The sequence below is a fragment of the Pyrus communis genome, chromosome 12 (assembly GCF_041283825.1).
Source record: "Pyrus communis isolate YQ-2024b chromosome 12, ASM4128382v1, whole genome shotgun sequence".
NCBI classification, from domain to species: domain Eukaryota; kingdom Viridiplantae; phylum Streptophyta; class Magnoliopsida; order Rosales; family Rosaceae; genus Pyrus; species Pyrus communis.
Genome location: NC_142576.1, coordinates 5,284,761 through 5,305,719, shown reverse-complemented (window position 1 = coordinate 5,305,719; position 20,959 = coordinate 5,284,761). Strand labels below are relative to the sequence as shown.

Genomic DNA, 20,959 nt, shown 5'->3' with positions numbered 1-20,959 from the left:
AGCCAGTCCACGGGGCAATAGCCCATTGTGGAAGTGCTCTGATTTGCAATAGATTAGCTAAATTATGTCCTTTTGCAGTGCATTACTGATGTAGTGATACATGCGGTTGATATGCTTTGATCTTTAGTAAAAAATTGGATTTCTTGTCATAGCAACCGCAGAGGTGTTATCACAATAAAGTTGAATGACATCAATTTGCATTTCTTCAAATCTTCAAGCACAAATCTAAGCCAAACTGCTTAAGTTGTAGCCTCTGAAACACTAACATACTCAACTTCAGCAGTTGATAATGCAACAATGTTGCTTCACAAATGCCCATAAAAAATGAACTACCAAATGAAAAAGCATATCAAAAAGTGTGTTTTTCATATCACTTTCCTCACCACCCCAATCATTGTCATATAGCCAACTAAAACTGCAGCATTCTTTTCACATATCCAATTCCAAGATCAAGAGTCTAGTGGATATACCTGAGTACTCTCTTTCCAGTTCCAAGGTGCTTCTTGGTTGGATTGTGCATGAATTTGGATAATAGACTAGCAACAAACACAATGCTAGGCCTTGATGCTGTCAAATATAATACGATTTTCACAATTTTTCTAGACATAGCATCATCTGCGTGCTCACTACCATTATCCTTCTTTAGCTTGTCATTCATTGCAAGAGAAATGCTCACAGGCTTACAATATTTCAAGCCAAACTTTTCCAGTAAAGTTAGAACAGATAAAATACCTTTCTTAGATTGCAGAATTTCCATTCCCAAAAAGTGATATAATAGTCCAAGGTCTGTCATTCATACTTTCTCATCATGTCAGCCTTAATTCATTGATCAATGTTATTCTATTACCAGTGTACAAGACCATGAACATAAATAGAGACAATGAATGATTCTCCCTTTTCTGGTCTTGATATACAATGTAGCTTCACTGGGACTTTGAAAACCATATTCAAGCATATAATAGTTGATTTCCTTGTACCAAGCTTTTGAGCTTTTTTTAGTCCATATGGAGCTTTTCTGAGCTTATATACTTTATCTTCAGAACCTGGAACACTACAACCCTCAAGTTGATCCACATATACTTCATCATTCAATACTTCATTTAAGAAAGCTGACTTCACATCAATTTGATGTAGTTTCAACTTTTCTGAGCAGCAAGTGTAATGAAATTTTTTATGGTGTCCAATCTTGCAACTAGAACAAATGTTTCATTGTAGTCTACTCTAGGCTTCTAAGAGTACCCCTTAGTAACCAATCTTGCCTTGTGATTTTGTATAGTGTCATCTAGGTTCAATTTAGTCTTGAAACCCCATTTGACACCAATAAATTTGTTTATCTGTTGGTCTGTCAACCAACTCCATCAACTCCATGTTTGATTCTTCACAATCATCTCAATTTGTACATCCATAGCTTTCTTCCAAGCATGATCAGAAGTAGCCTTTTCATATTTCTTAGGTTCAATTATGCTAAGATTGCGTCTAGCATACACATTACTAGTGGTTCTAATTTCACAGAAGTAATGCTTGCAATACTTAGTTCTCCAATCTCTGTCACAGAATCTTGAAACATTCCCTTTTGAGAATTGCTCCCATCTAATTGTGGTAATTCTGCAGTCACATTCACCTCAACATTTTTAGGTTCACTAAAATTCTCATTTAACTGCAAGTTCATTAGAATTGACTTTGTTACTTCATTTTTAGCTGTGTAATTCCAATTTTCATTTTCATCAAGCAACACACATCTAGAAAGTATAATCTTCTTTGTGTCAAGAATAACACTTTATAGCGTTTTTTTTTTCCCTTTCCATAACCAACAAAGATCCTCTTGATTGAAGCTTTATCCAACTTGTGTTTCAATTGTTCATGAATGTGACTGTAACATACACATCCAAAAAGGATAGTAAGACAACTTCTTCTCATGTAACATACTCTGTCATCTCAATTACTCCCTTTGTAGGACATTTTATGAGCAAATAGACAGTTGCGTTGACAACTTTACCCCTAAAGATAGCAAGACAACTTCTTCTCATGTAACGTACTCTTTGTCATCTCAACAATAGTTCTGCTATTCATTTTTGCTGCTCTATTCTAATATGGAGAGTAGACAATAGTCAATTGCCTTTCAAGACCTATGTCTTCACTCTTCACAGGATTTTAGAAATTCAATTGAAGTGTACTATCTTCTTGTATCACTTCTCAGTTTCTTGATTGAATAACCATACTACAATTCTACCATAACTTTTAACCTCTTGAACATTCCAAACACTTCTGACTTGCAGGTCAAGATATGAATTCAACACATTTCAGTATTAGCATCTATGAATGTGAGAAAATATTTATTGCCTCCCATTGTAGTTTCCTGCAGGTCCGCACGCATCAGAATGTATCAATTCCAAAGGTTGTAAAGCTGTCCATACTTGTTCTCTACTAAAAGTCTCTCTGTGTTGTTTTCTTGCAACACATCATGCACTTATACCACCACTTACTTTCAGTTTTAGTAACCCATACACCATTTCATTCTCTTCAAGTAATTGCATACTTGGAAAATTCAAATGTCCCATTCTCCTATGCCAATCTCATGCATTCTCTTATATCACAACTTTTCTAGCCACTGGATTCATGTCTTCCATGAGTAAAGGAAATCATGTATTTCATGTCATGTGTACTGTGGCCACATGATATTCAAGTTGCCTATCTTAGAAGATTGCCACCATACCATTTCCAAACAACAAGAATTATCCATGTTGGATCATTTGACACCCAACATATTCATCTAAACCATAAATCAACCTCATCTCTAATATATCTTGTTCCATTTTGGTCTTAATCACTAGAGTACCTTTCCATGTGGCTTGAACATTCTGTCCATTTTCCATTTTAATCTTGTAGTTATAGTCATGTCCTCATATTTATAAGCGGTGACTCGTGCGAGGTCAAGTGGTTACTACAACCACTATCAATAAACCACACATGCTCATCTTTGACCATAATTGTTGAATTACATGCAAAGAACAATGAAGTTTCCTCCTCAACTTGGTTAGCATAATGAACCTATTGAACCACCTTATTTCTGCAATCCTTGGCAATGTGACCAAATTTGTCACACTAATGGCACTTTGGTTTCCCCTTGAACCAGCATTCATCATAATGTAGTTTCCACAAGTTTTTCAACTTTTTTTTGCATTCTCCTTATTGCCATTATATTTCACAACTGCTCCAAATTTCTCCCTTAAACCAACATTCATCATAGTGTAGTTTCCACAAGTTTTACAACCCTTTTATGCATTCTCCTTATTGCCATTATATTTCTCAACTGCTCCAAATTTCTCTCTTGGTTTCACAGACTCTTTTTTCTCCTTATTCTTCCAAAACTTCTTATTCTTTGCATTACTAGCCTGTGAACTATTTCTAGGTTGCATACTAAGGCTACCAAATGCTTTATCAGTTACATCTTCATCCTCAACATGTCTAGTTTGCCATTGTTCAAATGCCTCGAGCATAGCAACCACCTCAGTGGGATCAATCTTGCTCAAATTCTTAGTTCTTTCAATCACAAACATAATATTTTCAAATGCAGGAGTAAGACTAACCAACAACTTTTCCACAATTCTCTTATTTGACAGTTCTTCATCTCTTCATTTGATTAATTAAACCAAATAGCCCAGTCAAATAAGCAGATAATGATTCATCATTCTTCATACGAGCATATTTAAAGTCTCGTCAAATACCTTGAAGTTTCATAGCACAGTCATGTGAGCCACCTCTGTACACCTGTTTCAAAGTATCCCAAACTGCCATGGTCATCTTTTGGTTTGCAATTCGTGGAAAGATCTCATCAGAGACTGCAATTTGTATCACCCCAAAGTCTAGCATCAGAAGCAATCAGATCATGAGCAACGATTTGTAACCTTTCAATGAGTTCTTCAACTTAAACTGAAGGAAGTTCATGTACCTCTTCAATGAACTTCCAGAGGTTATGCGACTTGAAGATTGTCTTCATTTTGATACACTAGAATTCGTAGTTCACTCTGGTGAACAATGGAGCTTAAAGATCAGCTCCAGATACAACCACACAGTTACGAGTTGTCTAAGTTCTTCATTGAAAACCTAGAAAACCAATCACAATTGATACCCCTTGATTCATACCAGTGTTTTAAAAAACTCGCCTCTAGGCGTCCTTAGGCGGCTGGATTTTCGCCTCTGTTTTGTGGGGGTGGGCATAAGGCGGCGTCGAGGCGCGCCTAGGCGGCTGAGGTGTGCCCAGGCGTTCAACTTGGGCCTTTTCTTCCCTACAAAATTCATGTCTGTTTCTAAAATGCAGGAGACTGTTCTAGTTTAAATGAAGAAGAAAGAGAGTTTCTCTCTCCAAATGACAAAGTCTTAACTCCAACTCTTCCTTGATTTTCCTTTTCCCTATAATAATTGCTCCACTAAGCCTTTATTTTCTTTTAAATTCCCTATAATTTCCCCACTTAGACTTTATTTCATTTAATTTCCCTATAATTTCTCCACTCAACCTTTATTTCTTTTTGAATTTCCCTATAATTGTGACATTCAACTTTTATTTTTCTTGAAATTCCCTTATAATTTTGGCCACTCACCCTTATTTCTCTTAAAGTTCTCTATAATTGCTTACAACAAAATAAATAATTATAACATTTTAAGACTTTATGACATAGTTTCTAAGTACAACTAGACTTAGTAATGAAGAAGATGATATTATCCTTGATTTAGTTATAATTATATTTGTTTTACAAAGTATTATATCTATAAAACATAATTATATATGTAATATATATTAAAATTTTAGGTACGGTGAGGCTTTGCCTTACGCTTGGGCGGGACTATTCATGGGACGCCTCACCTATGCTTTCGGCTTTTAATACATTCATTCATACTGAACCAAGCTCTGAGGCCATGTTAGTGCTTGTTAACAGAATTGGATTGTATTTTCCTGAATTTTATTTAGTTTCTTGTTTAAGTTATCTGAGCTTTAGGAAGAAGAAAGGTGGAGTTCATGGCTCCATTCCACTCGCACGTTCAACATTACACATTGGACCCAAAAACGAAGGATAAAATCAACATGACCATTGGAGATTCACAACAGACTCACGTGGTCTCTACACCGCTATTATGACAGCTGATCAAACACAAGTCCTTAAGATGTTTTAATCCCAGCCGTACATTACAACTAGAGCAAAACACTTGAAACATAAATGAAAATGAGGAACAAAAAACAAACTGCAAAATTTGAACTTTATTGATCGGCAACAAGTTTACATCTCAATGCTTCGTCGTAACCACGACACAACGAGACGCTTTACCAAACTTGTACTACCCTACTGCATGGTTTTGTGGGAAGAATGGTCATGGGTGAATGTTACCTCCTTGACCTTGAATTGGAAACTTGGTACCATCACCAAGCGAACCCCACCACCACATCTGTCTCCACTCCTTCTCATCATCCACGTCTGACTGACAACAATTTGCAACTCAAATACATCCATAGCTTCTTGATATGTTTCTATTCAACTTTTTATACGCGTAATTAAATTCTCTTTAGAGGTTTAATAGCTCATTAAATTCAAATTAATTTAGATAACGTGAGTGTGACAGCAGATTATTTAGTTCTTCCTGCATAGAAGAAGCCCTTTTCACACCGGCAATCTTTTGGAAAGGCGACAAACAGCCATCTTTGGATGCCTCAATGATTTCACCGGACAAAGGTTAAAAGCCAGCAAATTTGTTTCTTTCTTACTTTTATTTGTTGGTTTTTATTTTTAAGGAAATGAGAGTGAGCTTTGGCGCAATGGAAATGTTTTTTTTATGATCAAAAGGTTACGAGCTTGAGTCAAGAAAATAATCTCTTTATAAAATAACAGTAAGCCTGCATATGACATACATTCTTTCCCCCAACTCTCGCACAATGAGAAACCTTATTGACTTGAAGTCGTCTTTTTTTACGTTCTAAGTGAATGACTGCTATTTTTCCCACATAAAACAAGATAAGATTGAAGTGAGCAAATGAAGAGAGCGCTTTTGTCTTTTTTCCCCCAAAAGTTTATGTACTTCAAATGTCACATTATTGAATTAAAGGGAAGTCGGTGACTAGGTTTTGGTTCCACATGAGTGATACTGTGGCTTAATTTTGGCCCAAAAAATCTCAACAATCGAAAAGCTTAAATTGAGTGATCGAGGACCGTTGATAATGGTCAGGTACATGTTGGTATCGAACGTCTATAGGTCCTCAAGAAAAATTTCACTGAATGGTTTGGTTTAAGAACAAACCAAGAACAAGAGTAACACCACCATAGGCTAGCAAGTAAAACAGAAGAATCTAGGTTGGTATGAATGTACATACAGTTTTATGCCAACATTTTGGGACAAAGAGACAAAAGGCCGGCACTAGGACAGCACAAAGAGTCAGGCTCAATTGCCCATCTTCAGCAAAATGTTAGAAGTAAAGGAATCTGATGCACATGGATGCATGCAGCTAACTTATGCTTCAGCTTTGCACTGTGCAGGTGAAGTCAATCAACTGTCGCTGTGGATTCCATACGGCACAAACAACTAATGGTACATGTATGACAAAGAGATGCACAGTTTACTGGTTATCTGTTGGTGCTATGACTGGCTCCACCAAACCAGTCCAAGTAGTCTCTTCTAAACCGGGTTCGGAGCAGTGCTTCCCTAGCCTTTGGTCGGGACGCAACGTTCTTGTCAACCATTTTCTTGAGCAATTCCATTGCTTTACAAACCAAACCCCTTTGGCACAACCAGTAAATTACCTCACTGAATGAGGAACAAAAACGAACGAGAACCTTATATAACATTTCTTCCATAAAGACACAAACTTCATCAACGTCTCCTTTGCCAGACGAACCATCCAACAGAATCCTGTGAGTCTGCAAGTTAACTCCGAGACCCTTTTAACGTCATCTCGCTTGTTGCTCTAGTAAGCTCCCCGTTTTTCCATAATGCCTTTAACAAGATGTTGTAAGTAATCGAATAAGGCTTGCACCCCAGCTCTTATACACGAAATCATGTTTAATCCTGCCTCCATATTGTTCTGCTTGCACAAACCATTTGAATACGCATGGTAAGTATAAACATCCGATGCACTGTTAACTGGTGATCCATCACCTATGGAAGTGCTACCATTGGCTCCACCAAACCCGTCCAAGTAGTCTCTTCTAAGCTGGGTTCAGATCCTGAGCTAAGGAGCAGTGCTTCCCAAGCCTTTGCTCCAGGCGCAACGTTCTTGTCAACCATTTTCTTCAGCAATTCCATTGCTTTACAAACCAAACCCCTTTGGCACAACCCATGGATCACCTCATCGAAAGAGGAACAAAAACGAACAAGAACCTTATCTAACATTTCTTCCATAAAAACACAAGCTTCCTCAATGTTTCCTTTGCCAAACAGACCATCCAGCATAATCCTATGCGTCTGCAAGTTTACCCCAACACCGTTTAAAGTCATCTCACGCATAAGCTCTCTCGCCCTCCTAAGCTCCCCATTGTTACACAGGGCCTTCAGCAAGATGTTGTAAGTAATCAAATTAGGCTTGCAACCCAACTCGTCCATAGAAGAAATCATCATCAATCCCGATTCAACTTTATTCTGCTTACACAAACCATTTATATATACATTGTAAGTATATATATCAGGAACCAAACCCAACACAAGCAACTCATCAAAAACCTGATCCGCCTTCTTGAAATCCCCTTCCGTGATAACGCCATGTAAGACCATGGTATAACAAATAACGTCAGGCTTAATTCCTTCCCCTTTCATCTTAATCAACACATTTAAAGCATGCAAACCCCGCCCCTGCTTCACCATAAACCTAATCACATTGGAATAGTCCATCATCCCAGGACAAAACCCAAGCTTCTGCATTTCTCCCAAAAACCCCATAACATCAACACCCTCTGAATCCTTCTGTTCACACATTGATGACAATATCAAAGAGCAAATCTTCACATTCAAACCATACCCATTATTCATCATACAATTCATAATGTCAATAGCATATCCAACCTTCCCAATTCCACACAGTGCATTGATTAAAACCCGAAAGCTCGATTCTTCGAGCCGGATGCCCATTACATGGCTCCTGAGCAAAATCTCAGGCACCAATTTAAGACCTTCACAGGACCCACAAAGCACATACAGCAATGCATTGAGAGAGTGAGCAGAAGGGACACACCTGAACCTGGGAATCCTGTAAAACAGATCAATGGCGTCCTGGGTTCTGTTCCAACGGCCATAAAAACCAATCAGATGGGCAAAAATATGCTCCGGCGTGTCGAACTTTTCGACGGTTTCGAGCCGGCGGAGAACCGGAGCGATGTGGTCGAATTGGGCGGTTTTGGTGAGAGTTTTGAGGACAAAGTGGTAGGCTTCCGGAGTTGGGTTGACGTTGTAGGTGTTGAAGGAGTAAACGAGCGTCGGAAGAAGGAGGTGCGGCTGGTTTTCCGGCGGCGGCGATGATTTTTTGAGGCTCTGGAAGGCTTGGTTTTGGTTGAAGATTTGGTGCCACCTGGTGTTGTAGGGCGACACTGGCCATTTCCTGTGCTTTCTCAGGAAGAATTTGCTGCTGGGTTTTAGTGCAGAGGCTCTCACCATTCTTGATTCGATTTCGAGTTCGAATTGTTTGCGGTCATCTGTTTGTTTCAGGTTGGAAATACTCGTTGGTATTCTTTGGTTTCTGCAACTTCTTGCAACTCTGCTGTGCAGTTGGAAAGCCAATGACCAAGACGATAAAAACGACATGTAGTATTTTGGGCATGTTAACGGGCTGGAAACGGCCCATATGTTTTTTTTGGGTCATAAGTCATAACCTTGTTTGTGTTTTATTAGGCCTATTACGTCAAACAACTTTGGTCAGAAAAGTAACCAAACGGGTCGGTTTGTTCGGTTTGGTTTGGTTCGATTTATGATTTTACAGTTTATTTTTTTTCATGCATAATTTCAATGCAACTGAGGTTTTTTAACGACCAATCAACCGTGAGTGCCGATCAATTTACGGTTTTGAGGAAGGTTAGTGTCGATCAACCAACTGTGTCCGAGGTGATGTGTTAGATCAACTAATTATTACAATTTCGTAACTATCATGTGTTGAAGAAACTCTCTTTTGATGACCTTTCGATTAAAAACAAAAATTATTATTTTAAAAAATGTTAAGAGGACTCTTTAAAAAGTGAAATTCTCTATTAGTTCATTATCACTTTATGTTTTTAACACAGCGTATTATAATGATGGTATGAAAATTAACGTTACATTGTAAGATGATCGAAAATACATGAAAAATCTCATTTTGAGAAAGTCCTCTTCGCATTTCTCTTTCAGTTTCAGATATCGAATTTCTACACGCTTGTTGGCTATTAATATTTTAAGATACGATGCATGTTGCATACCACGGCATACCATGACTTGGTCTAATGATAACATGCGCACCGCGTGTTGAATAGAACCACTTTTATTCTATTGACTTTTTCATGTTATTATATTATATATTATATAATGAGGAAGCTTCTAGCTTCAAACTTTCAACTTTGATATCCTGATGTTCATTTAACTTGTAATATGCTCTGGATTTTGACTTTATATACGTGGACGGAAGCAAAACATTGGATTTCCCATCCTCTAAAATGCTTGCTTAAATTTGAACAAAAAAAATGACGCGTATAAGTTATATGTTTTATTTCCATGTATCAATTTATGTTTATATATATAATACATGAGCGCTCATGCTTGCATTAATTAGTTAGTAGTTTAATATGACATTAATTATTTATTTCAGCTTCTTTTGAAAGTAAGCTCATGATCTGAACGATTCATTTTTTAGGTCATGATTAATAGATAATATCTGCAAATGTTCATTTAAATGGAAAATCGTTTAACCCTTTAATATTTTTTTTTGAACAAATGATATTATTTACACTAAAGAAATGCGAGAATAGTAAGCCTCACTACTAGCAATAATGTGGTTTACATCCGTCTTTAACGAGAATCGAACCTGGGGCATCTCACTTATAAGTAGAGATGAATATCATCAGACCATAGTATACTAAGTGACTTTAACACTTTAATTATTATTGTGAACATTTTATGATTTATCGACAACGTTATATTTGTGTATATATGTATATGATTACAGTTAGATAATTAAACATCTTCAATTTTAATAAAATTTTACAATATATACATATACATATATATATATATATATATATTAATTGACAACGGTCAATATAGGTGACCTATATTTATATGTACACACCCACAGATAACTAAGTTTGTGTTTCCAAAAAAAAAAAAGTGTTCATCGACATCTAACATTTCTCTGATCATCATGAAACAAGCAGAACCTAGCGCGCCGCCGTTAGCATACGCCAATCCGGCGCCAACAGCGTATGCCAATCCGGGGCCAACGTCGTCTGCGAATCCGGCGCCAATAGCGTATGCAAATCCGGCGCCAATAGCGTATGCTAATCCCGCCGTTGCGATCATTAGCCCTCATTTCTGCAGTCCTCACCCTGTGGATATTGCAATTGTCAGAAAAGTTCTTACTATAACAGATGGAAACTTTGTAGTCACAGATATCAATGATAAGATCATCTTTAAAGTGAAGGGAGTTCGATGGAGCCGTCATGATCGTCGAGTCTTGCTCGATACTGCCGGATATCCTATTGTCACTCTAAGAAAGAAGGTAATAAGAATATGTTGATTAATATACATATAAAACAAATCATGCATATCAGTTAATGTTGTAGCTCTTGCTAGCCTTGTACTCGCTTCAATCCCTTGTTTGCAAACGTTGAATTTTATCAGGTAATGTTGATATATCGTCAATCTGAATCACATATTTTAACAAAAATAGAATTAAATTTATAGATAATGTTGTTAGATAAGAATTAACTTAAATATGTACGAAAGATTGGTTGAACAAATTATCAATTGGGGAAATGAGAAAAATCAAATATAGATCACATATCGATAATATACTAACGAGATATCGACAAAAACCCACAAAGCAATCATTTCGACAATGAAGAATTGTATTTTCATCATTTTATCCAATTTTCCAATATAATCTAATTGATTTACTTCCCATATAGTCTAGGAAGAGAACATTTTTACAAGTTTATGTGTATTACTTCTGTTGTAAATTTGTAATTAAATAACTTATTTGTACATTTTATATATGTCTAGTTGATGAGTGCACATGAAAGATGGCAAGTTTTCCGGGGGGATAGCAAAGACTCAAGGGATCTGATTTTTAGTGCCAAGAGATCTTCACTGCTGCAATTTAATACCAAACTGGATGTTTTCTTAGCACAAAACACAGCAGAGAATGCACCGGACTTCAGAGTCAAGGGAAGTTGGTTTGAACGATCTTGTACCATATATGCTGGGAACTCCTCCACAATCATTGCCCAAGTAAGATTTCATTGATTTTATTCAGCTGATATATCATTAATTAACACAATTAAACAATCTTACGCCTTAGCTTGTTTCTTTAATTACTTAATATTAATTTCTCCACAAGTACTGACTGGGATATGATACCCTGTGGGGAAAATTGCAGATGCATAAGAAGCGAACAGTTGCAAGCATGTTGATTGGCAAGGACAATTTCATGGTGACAGTGTATCCCGGGATTGACTACGCTTTCATTGTCGCGCTTATTGTGATTCTTGATGAGATTAATAGTGATGATTAAAATTAATATAATGGATAGATCAGTTGATTAATTTAGATCTACTTTATACTTTAACTGAGGAAGCAATGCATGTTAGTCTCTTTGCCTTTGTGCTTTGTTTGGGCTCTTGCCCTTGCTCGGTTTTGCCTCATGGTTACATTTTTCGAATTTCGATGTTGAACAATTTGATTTTTTGGTCTTTGTTTATACAATGATATTTAAACGAGGGTGGAAAATTCTTTGTCACTTTGCATTTTTGGTTTGGGAAAGTGATTTTCAAACACTTTTTTTAGCTTGTTACACACTCTTGTTTAATTCTGATGTTGGTTTCGTTTGATTTATTTAATCCGATGAATTTAACTAAAAAAAGATGAATGAGAAGCTAAACAAAGTGTATGAAATTCACTTTCCTTTTGATTGATGTAAATATGTTGCTTCACTTTGGACACTCTTTTATTTACAATAGATGAGTCAATCGAAAAATTTATTTACACGAATAAAAATTAATAGTAGTTAAGCTTAGGGATCCTTTTGTAATATTTTCATTTTTATTATTTAGTTCTCATTTTTGTACTTGAAATATAGATAAAATATTGAAAATGGGGGATGAAGAAAAATGGTGAAACTTTGAAAGGAATGGCAAGAAATAAAGAACAAAGAATGAAAACAAAATTTTGAAAGTGAAAGCTAACTCAAAATAATTTTTTATTTTTGGTTTTGATTTCATGTTTTGTGCATCACATTTCTTCTACTTCTCACTTACTATCATTCATGCACTCTTCTATTTCCCTCATTTTTTGTGCCATGTGCGTATTGACCAAAAAGAGTCCCTATCTCGAATGCAAAAATAAATAATAAATAACCAAAACGAAATCGTTACAGATCTAGACACGTATATATCTCAAGGGCGGATTGCAAGGTTGACACGTATATATCTCAAGGACGGATTGCGAGGTTTTCTTCAAGCTAAAATCTGGATGTCTCGGGTTTAAAAGCTGATGCTGGTGTGAAAGTCATACTTGTGGTCAGTGGAGGCTAAAATGCCTCTGTGAGTCTTCTCGGCTCTTAAAGGGATAGATAATTGTAACTTGCCACCAGTTGTCCTCCTTTTAGGGAAAAAAAAAAAAACACTAAGCCACAAACCTTATAAGCAAGATCTAGGGTAATGTCTTCAGTGTTAACATATGTGTAGCACGTGAGGTACAATTGTTATAGATTAAGAGTAGTGCTATTCACACATGCATTTTTACTTTTTACATACATATTTTATTTTTTTGCCGTTGGATCAAATGAATTGAAGAAGATCAATGATAAAAAATTAACAAAGGTGTATGAGAGGTAAAAATGGGTGTGTGTATAGCACTATCTGTTAATTAATCAACTAACCAATTACAGAATGGTGATTATATATGAAGTTGTATTATATATACAGATATGTATGTAAGTATGTATGTATGTATATAATGTATGTGCATGTATGTACGCATGGATGTATATGCATGTGTACATGTAGTTGTGGGAAAAAAGATACAAGTATTGTGTACTTGCACAAAAGTCACTTGTTATTTCAAACATGAAGGTGGGCTTGGTTTTTGTGATTTAGCTTCTTTGAACTTGACGGCTTTGTTTAGTTTTGGATGGGATACTTTACAATACTCTTCTCTATGGGGTTCTTTGGCTCATCAGCAATTTCCTCCTTCGCCTTACAAAAACCAAAATATCTATTTACAGTCTTCTGTGTGGCATGGTCTTAAGCATGCTTTGCCTATTCAATGATAATAGTCATTGGATTATTGGTGATAGGGAAGTCAGTTTCCTTTTAGTTCGACAAATGGTTGGATGAAACTATTACTAGCCCTTGTTTATGTTCGGTCATTTCACCTAAGCTTCTTTCTCAAGTTTCAGATGTTATTGAAGCACAAAGTTGGTCTTTGCCAGATTATTTTACAAATTCATTCCCTTCTGTGGTGCAACAAATTTTACGTCTACCTTTGCCCTTAAATGTCTAGGATGACAAATTGATTTTGGAGCCCTCGCCTAATAGGAAGTTTTCCTGTTTTTTTTTTTTTTTTGGTTATTAGCTTATTCGAAGGAAACATAGTGATTGTACTTGGGCTAAGATTATTTGGCGACATTTTATTCCGCCACAACTATCTATTTTGGCTTGGCGGCTTTTTTCATGATAAACTTCCTATCGAGGGTGCGCTTCAATGAAGTGGTATTTCTTTGGCATCCATTTGATGTTTATGTCATAATTTTCTTCAGCTGTTGGATATTTAGGCAGCTATGGAGGTGGTTAGCACGCCAATTTGGTACCTCGTTGCAATTTTCAGATTCTTTGGATGTTTGTTGGGATATATATGTGCGTTAGTCCTTTTCCCAACAAATGCACAATTTCTGGATTTTTGCGGGTCTTTCTACTATTGCGGCTATTTGGAAGACTTGAAATAAGTATATTTTTGAGGGTCTACCAATCTATTTTCATCGTCTCTGCATTTCTATCAATTTTGCCATTGTTCATTGTGGAAAGTTTATTCCTAGTTACTCTCAGGGATTTGACACTCGAATCATCTCTTCGTTGGGGATCCGACCTATCTCTCGCAAGGCACTTACTATTCTTCTTGTCATTTGGTCTCCCCCTTAGTTCTCTTGGATTAAACTTAATACAGATGGTTTATCTAAAGAAAATTCCGATCCTGTTACTTGTGGAAGAGTTTTCAGGAATTGCCATGGTCATTTTCTTGGTGGTTTCTACCAATGGATTGGTCATCACAATATATATATATTTTTTTAGCAAAATTATTTGCAATTATTATTGGTGTAGAGTTTGCATATTAGTTGGGTTGGCATTGTCTTTGTTTGGAAAATGACAGCTCTAGTGTTATTTCTACTCTTCAATCGTTTGATTTTGATCATCCTTGGCCTCTTCGTACGCAATGTTCTACTTGTTTGGAGCGCATTTGGAAAATGACTTTCTATGCATCTCACATATATCGAGAATGAAATTTTGTTGCGAACAATTTTGCTAACATTGGCTTGTCTTCTCCAACTTTAACTTGACATGATTCTCCTTCGCTGGCAGCTCGTACTGCATTGGTTTCAGACTATGTTGGCTTGCCTGGCTACCGCTTCTCAAATTAATGTGCATCTGGGCATCTAGGTTTGTTTCACTTTTTTTTTCCTAACTTTGTGGTGTTGCTCAACTTGTTTTGTAGGTTTAGACCCTTACGTTTGGTTTTAGAGAGATTAGGTTTCATGTCTCCCTTTATTTTCTTTGCATCTTTCTTGTTTTCGTATCTAGAAGGGTAAGGTTTATGTCTCCCTGCTTTTTCGTGTATTGTTTTTGTTATCTCTATTTTATGAGGGGTAAGATTTATGTTGTTAAGGAAGATATCTCAAATTGATTAAGTAAATATTGTCAATCAGTTATTTACTTACTTGTTTGGTATTTGGCTTCCCTTGTTTATAGGCTTTAGTGTAGGATCTGGATTGTATTGACTTCATATAAAAGTTGTAACCCTAGTTTGATCAATGACAAGAAAGAAATTCAGTCCCTTTGTATTACTTTTGATGGTACCAGAGAGTTAATCTGGGAAACACAACAAGACACAAAACGCCACCCAAGTCAACACAGCCATGGGTGACAAACCAGAAACATAAATAATTTCTTTAGGTATAGCCTCACATCTAAAGTAGGAAAATCCAAACCTTTCACTCTACATTCACCATTCGGACTAGCATGGTGCAGTATGTACCATAGTCGTTGGTGGAAGACAATTACAGTATATGGGTTCAGTCCATGGCAATGGCCTTAATGGTCAAGAACAAGCTTGGGCTCTTTGATGTCACAATCAAGAAACCAAGTGAAGACAGACCTGAGAGTTGCAACAATGTAACCGATGCAACAATTTGGTCAAGACATGGCTATTGGGGTCGATGTCAAAGGAAATTTCAAGAAGCGTTATCAACTGTAAGGATGCTCGACAAATGTGGCTTGACTTATAAGAAAGGTTCTCCCATGTGAATATCGTACAACTTTTTTCACATAGAGAATGAAGTTCAAGATTGTGTGCAAGGCACCATGATAGTAAGTTCCTAGTTCACCAAACTGAAAAGTCTTTGGGATGAACGAGACATCTTGTGCTTAATCCCAGCTTGTAGTTGTGAAACAAAGAAGGAGATTGCTTATTACGTGGAGACTCTGAAAACCATTAAATTTCTCATGGGTTTGAACGATTCGTATACCAAGGTTCGCAGTAACACCCTTTTCCTTAGGCCACTGTCCACGGTGAACAAAGCCTACTCCTTGGTTTTTCATCATGAGCGACAGGCAGAAGTTTCTAGTGGGAAAGGCGTTGCCCAACCAAAGGCAGCAGTGTTTGTCATGAAAACCACAAGCCGGGAAGCTGAGTTCGAGTACAATGGGCCCCGATGCGGAAAGTGCAACAAGACGAATCACACCACCAAAAATTGTCAGGGTTATCTTAAGTGTACGTCATCGAATATTCATTGGCTATCCTTATGGTCAAAAGGTTTATAGGCTATTTGATATCACATTCCAAAAGGTTTTTGTGTCATGGGATGTTACCTTCTTTGAAGACTATTTTCCCTACCACACATCAGATACTTCCGCTTGTTGGAAATGTGCCCTAAAAGCCAATCATATGATGATACTTTACGGACATTTCACAGGTTAAACTAATCTGGTTTAGCATATATGTAAAGGGCAAAGATTATTGTTTAAAGCCGTCTCATATAAATGTTATATGCTTAAACAATAAGTCCAAGGAATATGTAATTGGGAGAATGTGATCTAAAGAAGTTAGATTCATAAGACCATTCTCTTTCGTATACATATCTTAAACGTTCCTGATCATAGGATTACCAATTGGGCATTGACAATCCGTTAAGATCAGTATGTGCTATGTCTTCTCTTACTGAGAGTGACTGGTATCGAGTCATTGGTGTGACCGACACCAAGACAAGCATGTAGGTGCTCAATAGAGAATGATTCCACTGAACACGATTAACGAGGAGTTCTCATACTCATGTCACATGAGAACTCATGGTTGGGATAATGCAAAGTAATCATTTGACATGAGGCATCATAGTTGTCTTATGGTTAAGCCCTTGATCTTTGACTATGTCAAAGTCACTCCGTCAAAGGGTGTCCACGACATAGTTGGGTTTAAGCCACTTAGCCATGGAGGCAAGTGAATGCACAACAAGGGATCTCTAACCTTTAAACCGTTTAAGGGAGAATACTCTATGATATTGTTTGGGCCCAAAATATTATTGTTGGGCCGAGCAGCAGGATGTGCTCGGCCCAAGGTAATGACAAATACTATGGGCCGAATAATAAATCCCGGGCCAGTTGGCAAGGTCGGCCAAATCCTATTCTAAGTAGTCCGGATAAATAGAAAAGGTCGAGGAAGTCCTGGTGCGACCAGGATTCTCGACCGGCAAGGAATAAAGCCTCGAAAAGAAGGAAAATTCAAAATCCCAATGGGAATAGGTTTGTTCGAGTTAGAGTCGAAATGGGACAAGGACTCCCAATCCAAATCAGAATTGGTCTCAAGGAATGGGGTGCTATAAATACAAGAAATCATGCAACAGAAAAACCCCTTCAAATCAGCATACAATTGCCCTGCGCGAAACCTCTCAAACACCTTGAGATTTTTCCTTTTCTTTTATGCCGGCACACCTTCAGTTTGGATAAACAGCACTGTGCCAACACCCGGCGAGCATCTTCAGTTTGGATAAACAGCACTGCTGCCGTAGAATCAACCGACCAAGAAGCACCTTCAGTTTAGATAAACAGCACTGCGTCGAGGTCGACCGGTTATCTATCTAAGTCTAGACCGAGAAGGGTTTTCGAATCTTTGATTGGCAGAGGTCACCTTGCTAGCCTTCTCGGCATAGTCAGGTGTTACGAATTGCATCGCTCGGCGTGCTGGACGCCGAGTGATTGTATGATTGGATGCTCGCAAGTAAGTTTCAGGGTTCGGCATTCCGACGGCCGAACTACGTTTACCATCAAGACATACATCACGTTTGAGTACCTGTGCCCATATAGTTTGGTCTCGATTCGACGTGCGTATACTCTTACGAATATAATCACAGTGACCGAATCGGGCTCCGACGATTTGTGAACTCCGCAGAATTAGTAGCCTTGTCTTCAGGCTGTAAAACCCAGAGACCGAGAGTGTTCCTTCCTCGGTCGCAATCGCAAGATAGAGAAGTCAACGACGCGCTCAACGCGACATCAACAAATTTTACTCCTCGGCCAAGCTCGGCCGACGAGTTGGCATGCCCTGCATTCAACCGAAGGACGTAGTTAGCTTATTAGTTACTCGGCCTGCGCGCCACGTAGGTTTTGTAGTTTTTAGAGTCAACAGATATAATTAAGAATCTCTGGCCAGAGTATGAATGAGATTTAGGAGGTCATTCCAATCACATTCAAGGTAATCATATAAGTAAATGAATCACATTGGATAGTATACATGAATAAGTTATCAAACCAAACAATGTGATCGAGAGTATTGCAATAAAGAAAGACCGTGTTGCATTATAATCCTAAACTGAATAGGTTCTCCAGCTCTTATGATCAGCTTGGGTAGCCATGATATGTTGCTAAGTGTCACTCATGGTTTGTGGAAACCCTAAAAGTGTATAATCACTAATGGGAGAATTGAAAATATGTTTCAATTCACAATCAATTTAAATAGTTCTAATAGCACATTGCCTCGCTAAAATAAACCTAATGGATTGTACACCGAGTAAGGTAGAGATTGAAGAAACAACGAAGATGAGTAAGGATAATTAAATGGTTTAATTATTTATGGCTAGGATTAATTAATATGTTAATTAATCAAATGAATATGTTCGTTATAGACCTTGGGTTAGTTTTGGGCCACAAGGCCCAATGAGATTTGAATGTCAAGCCCATTAACTCAAGTTGTATCACAACTTGAAAACACAAAGGGCTTGAAAGCCCTTTGATCCCTTAAGGCCGGCCACATTTGAGGATGAAGGGTTTTGGTTCTTTTGTCACTTAATTGAAGGGACTATATAAAGAACTTTATAACATTTCATCCTTAGGGTTTCTTTTGGAGAAAAAGATGAGAACACAAAGCTCTCTTTTCTCTCTAAGAGGCCGGCCACCCTAGAAGAAAATAGCTAGCAATCTTTCGTACTTTAGGTCACTCATCTCTTCCTCAATGCTTTCCTTGGTGTGGAGACTTAAAGGTTCCCTATTTTGGGAACTTGGAGAATCCATTCCTTCATCCATCCAAGAAGTCATGGAGCCAAGAAGAAAAGTTCATCCATCCATGTTCATGGAGTCAAGGAGCAAGGATACTAAGGTAAAAAGGCCCTCACATGGGTGAATATCCTTTGCTAAGCAAAGAGGTACTTCAAAGGTATAAAAGTTTCTCAACTCTTTTCTTTAAGATTTGAGTTGAGTCTTGGTTCACCACAATTACTAGGCCTTAAATTTCATGGGTAAAGTTTTCTTTTTGAGTGCATACAAGCATGATTCCGCCTTTTAATTATTAATTGCATGCATATATGTTTCTCAAATGAACTAGTTTTCACAAATAATTCCTTCACCGCTACCCCTAGTTCCTTGCCCAACTCAACCTCTCCACAATCATACTTTGATATGGATCTTAACTTTACATTTATCTCCTTATATGACACGCCTACTTCCATGTCCCACCTACCCCAAACCAACCCAACACCTGGTCCCATGCCACCTTTATCCAACTTTTTCGACACTAGCCCCACGACACCATTTTTCCCAGTAACCCCACATACCACTCTTATTCCTACTTCCCCATTGCCTATCCTAGTCAGCCTCATTGCTGCCACACTATCGCCGCCGCATCGCGGCACACGCCCACCAAAATTTCAACCTTTTTGTAGGACTTTCATGTCGAGACTTTTCTCTCGTCAAGACCTGCCTCTTCATCTTCAACGAATGCGGTTAAGTCATCAGGTACTTCTCATCCTCTCTCTCACTATTTATCTTACAACCGCTTCTCTCCAACCCATAAAGCCTTTATCACTAACGTCACAGCCATCTAAGAACCTACCACCTTTTTGCAGGTTATCGAAAATCCAAACTGGCGTGCTGCCATAAAGCACGAAATTGATGCTCTTCAGGCCAACAACACTTGGTCCCTTGTCCCACTGCCACTGCACAAACGATCGATATGTTGCAAATGGGTATATAAGGTGAAACTCAAACCTGATGGGACCATTAAGCGATACAAAGCACATCTGGTTATAAATGGCTATAGTTAAATAGAAGGGGTTGATTACAAAGAAACATTTGCTCTCGTTGCAAAAGCACTTGCACCAACTTGACATCAACAATGCATTTTTACATGGTGACTTCGACGAGGAAGTTTACATGCACTTGCTTCCTAGTTTCAAACGAAAGGGGGAAGACTTGAGTATGCAAGTTAAATAAATCCTTATACGGATTAATACAAGGTTCGAGGCAATGGTTTCTTAAACTTTCCACTGCTCTCAAGCCTACTGGGTTTCACCAATCATGGTCTGACAACTAATTATTCGTCCAAAGTCGTCAAGGTAATTTCATCGCTTTGCTAGTCTATGTTGATGATGTACTACTGGTAGGAAATAATTTGCAAGAAATTGAAGATACAAAGCAGTTTCTCTCACAACAATGTAAATTGAAAGACTTGGGCTAACTCAAATTTTTCTTGGGGATAGAGGTTACACAGTCCAAACGTGGAATCGCTTTATGCCAACAGAAGTATACACTGGATATATTAGATGATCCTGGGTTTTTTAGGTGCCAAACCTTCACGATTTCCTGTAGAGCAAGACATCTCTCTCACGCAGACAGAAGGAAAGCTGCTAAGTGATGCGTCATCATACAAAAGGCTTGTAGGTAAATTAATCTACTTGACCATAACATGGCCAGACATAACCTATGTCGTCCACATGCTGAGTCAATTCATGGAAAAGCCTCGACAACCACTCCTTGAGGCAGCACACAAGGTTCTCAAGTACATAAAAAATGCACTGGGACAAGGTATTTTTCTACCTTCTACAGGATCATTGCAATTAAGGGCATTTTGCGATGCTAACTAGGCTAGATGCAAGGATACGAGGAGTTCAATAATGGGTTACTGTATTCAGCTTGATCAAGCACCAATTTCTTGGAAAACAAAGAAACAAACCACTGTATCTCGCTCTAGTGCAGAGGCTGAGTACCGT

The 20,959-nt window shown here is 37.8% G+C and overlaps 2 protein-coding genes across 2 annotated transcripts; one reads left to right on the top strand and one right to left on the bottom strand.

Annotated features, from left to right (window-relative positions):
* Positions 1–6,239: 6,239 nt before the first annotated feature.
* On the bottom strand, positions 6,240–8,896 carry LOC137745686 (Pentatricopeptide repeat (PPR) superfamily protein). The gene has a single exon (XM_068485687.2). The coding sequence runs from the start codon at positions 8,773–8,775 to the stop codon at positions 7,141–7,143; it is 1,635 nt and encodes a 544-aa protein (XP_068341788.2). The 5' UTR covers positions 8,776–8,896; the 3' UTR covers positions 6,240–7,140.
* A 1,396-nt stretch (positions 8,897–10,292) lies between these two features.
* Positions 10,293–11,960, top strand: LOC137746080 (protein LURP-one-related 10). Its single transcript, XM_068486140.2, has 3 exons — positions 10,293–10,714; positions 11,218–11,445; positions 11,594–11,960. The coding sequence occupies exons 1-3, from the start codon at positions 10,358–10,360 to the stop codon at positions 11,726–11,728; spliced, it is 720 nt and encodes a 239-aa protein (XP_068342241.1). The 5' UTR covers positions 10,293–10,357; the 3' UTR covers positions 11,729–11,960.
* Positions 11,961–20,959: the final 8,999 nt, after the last annotated feature.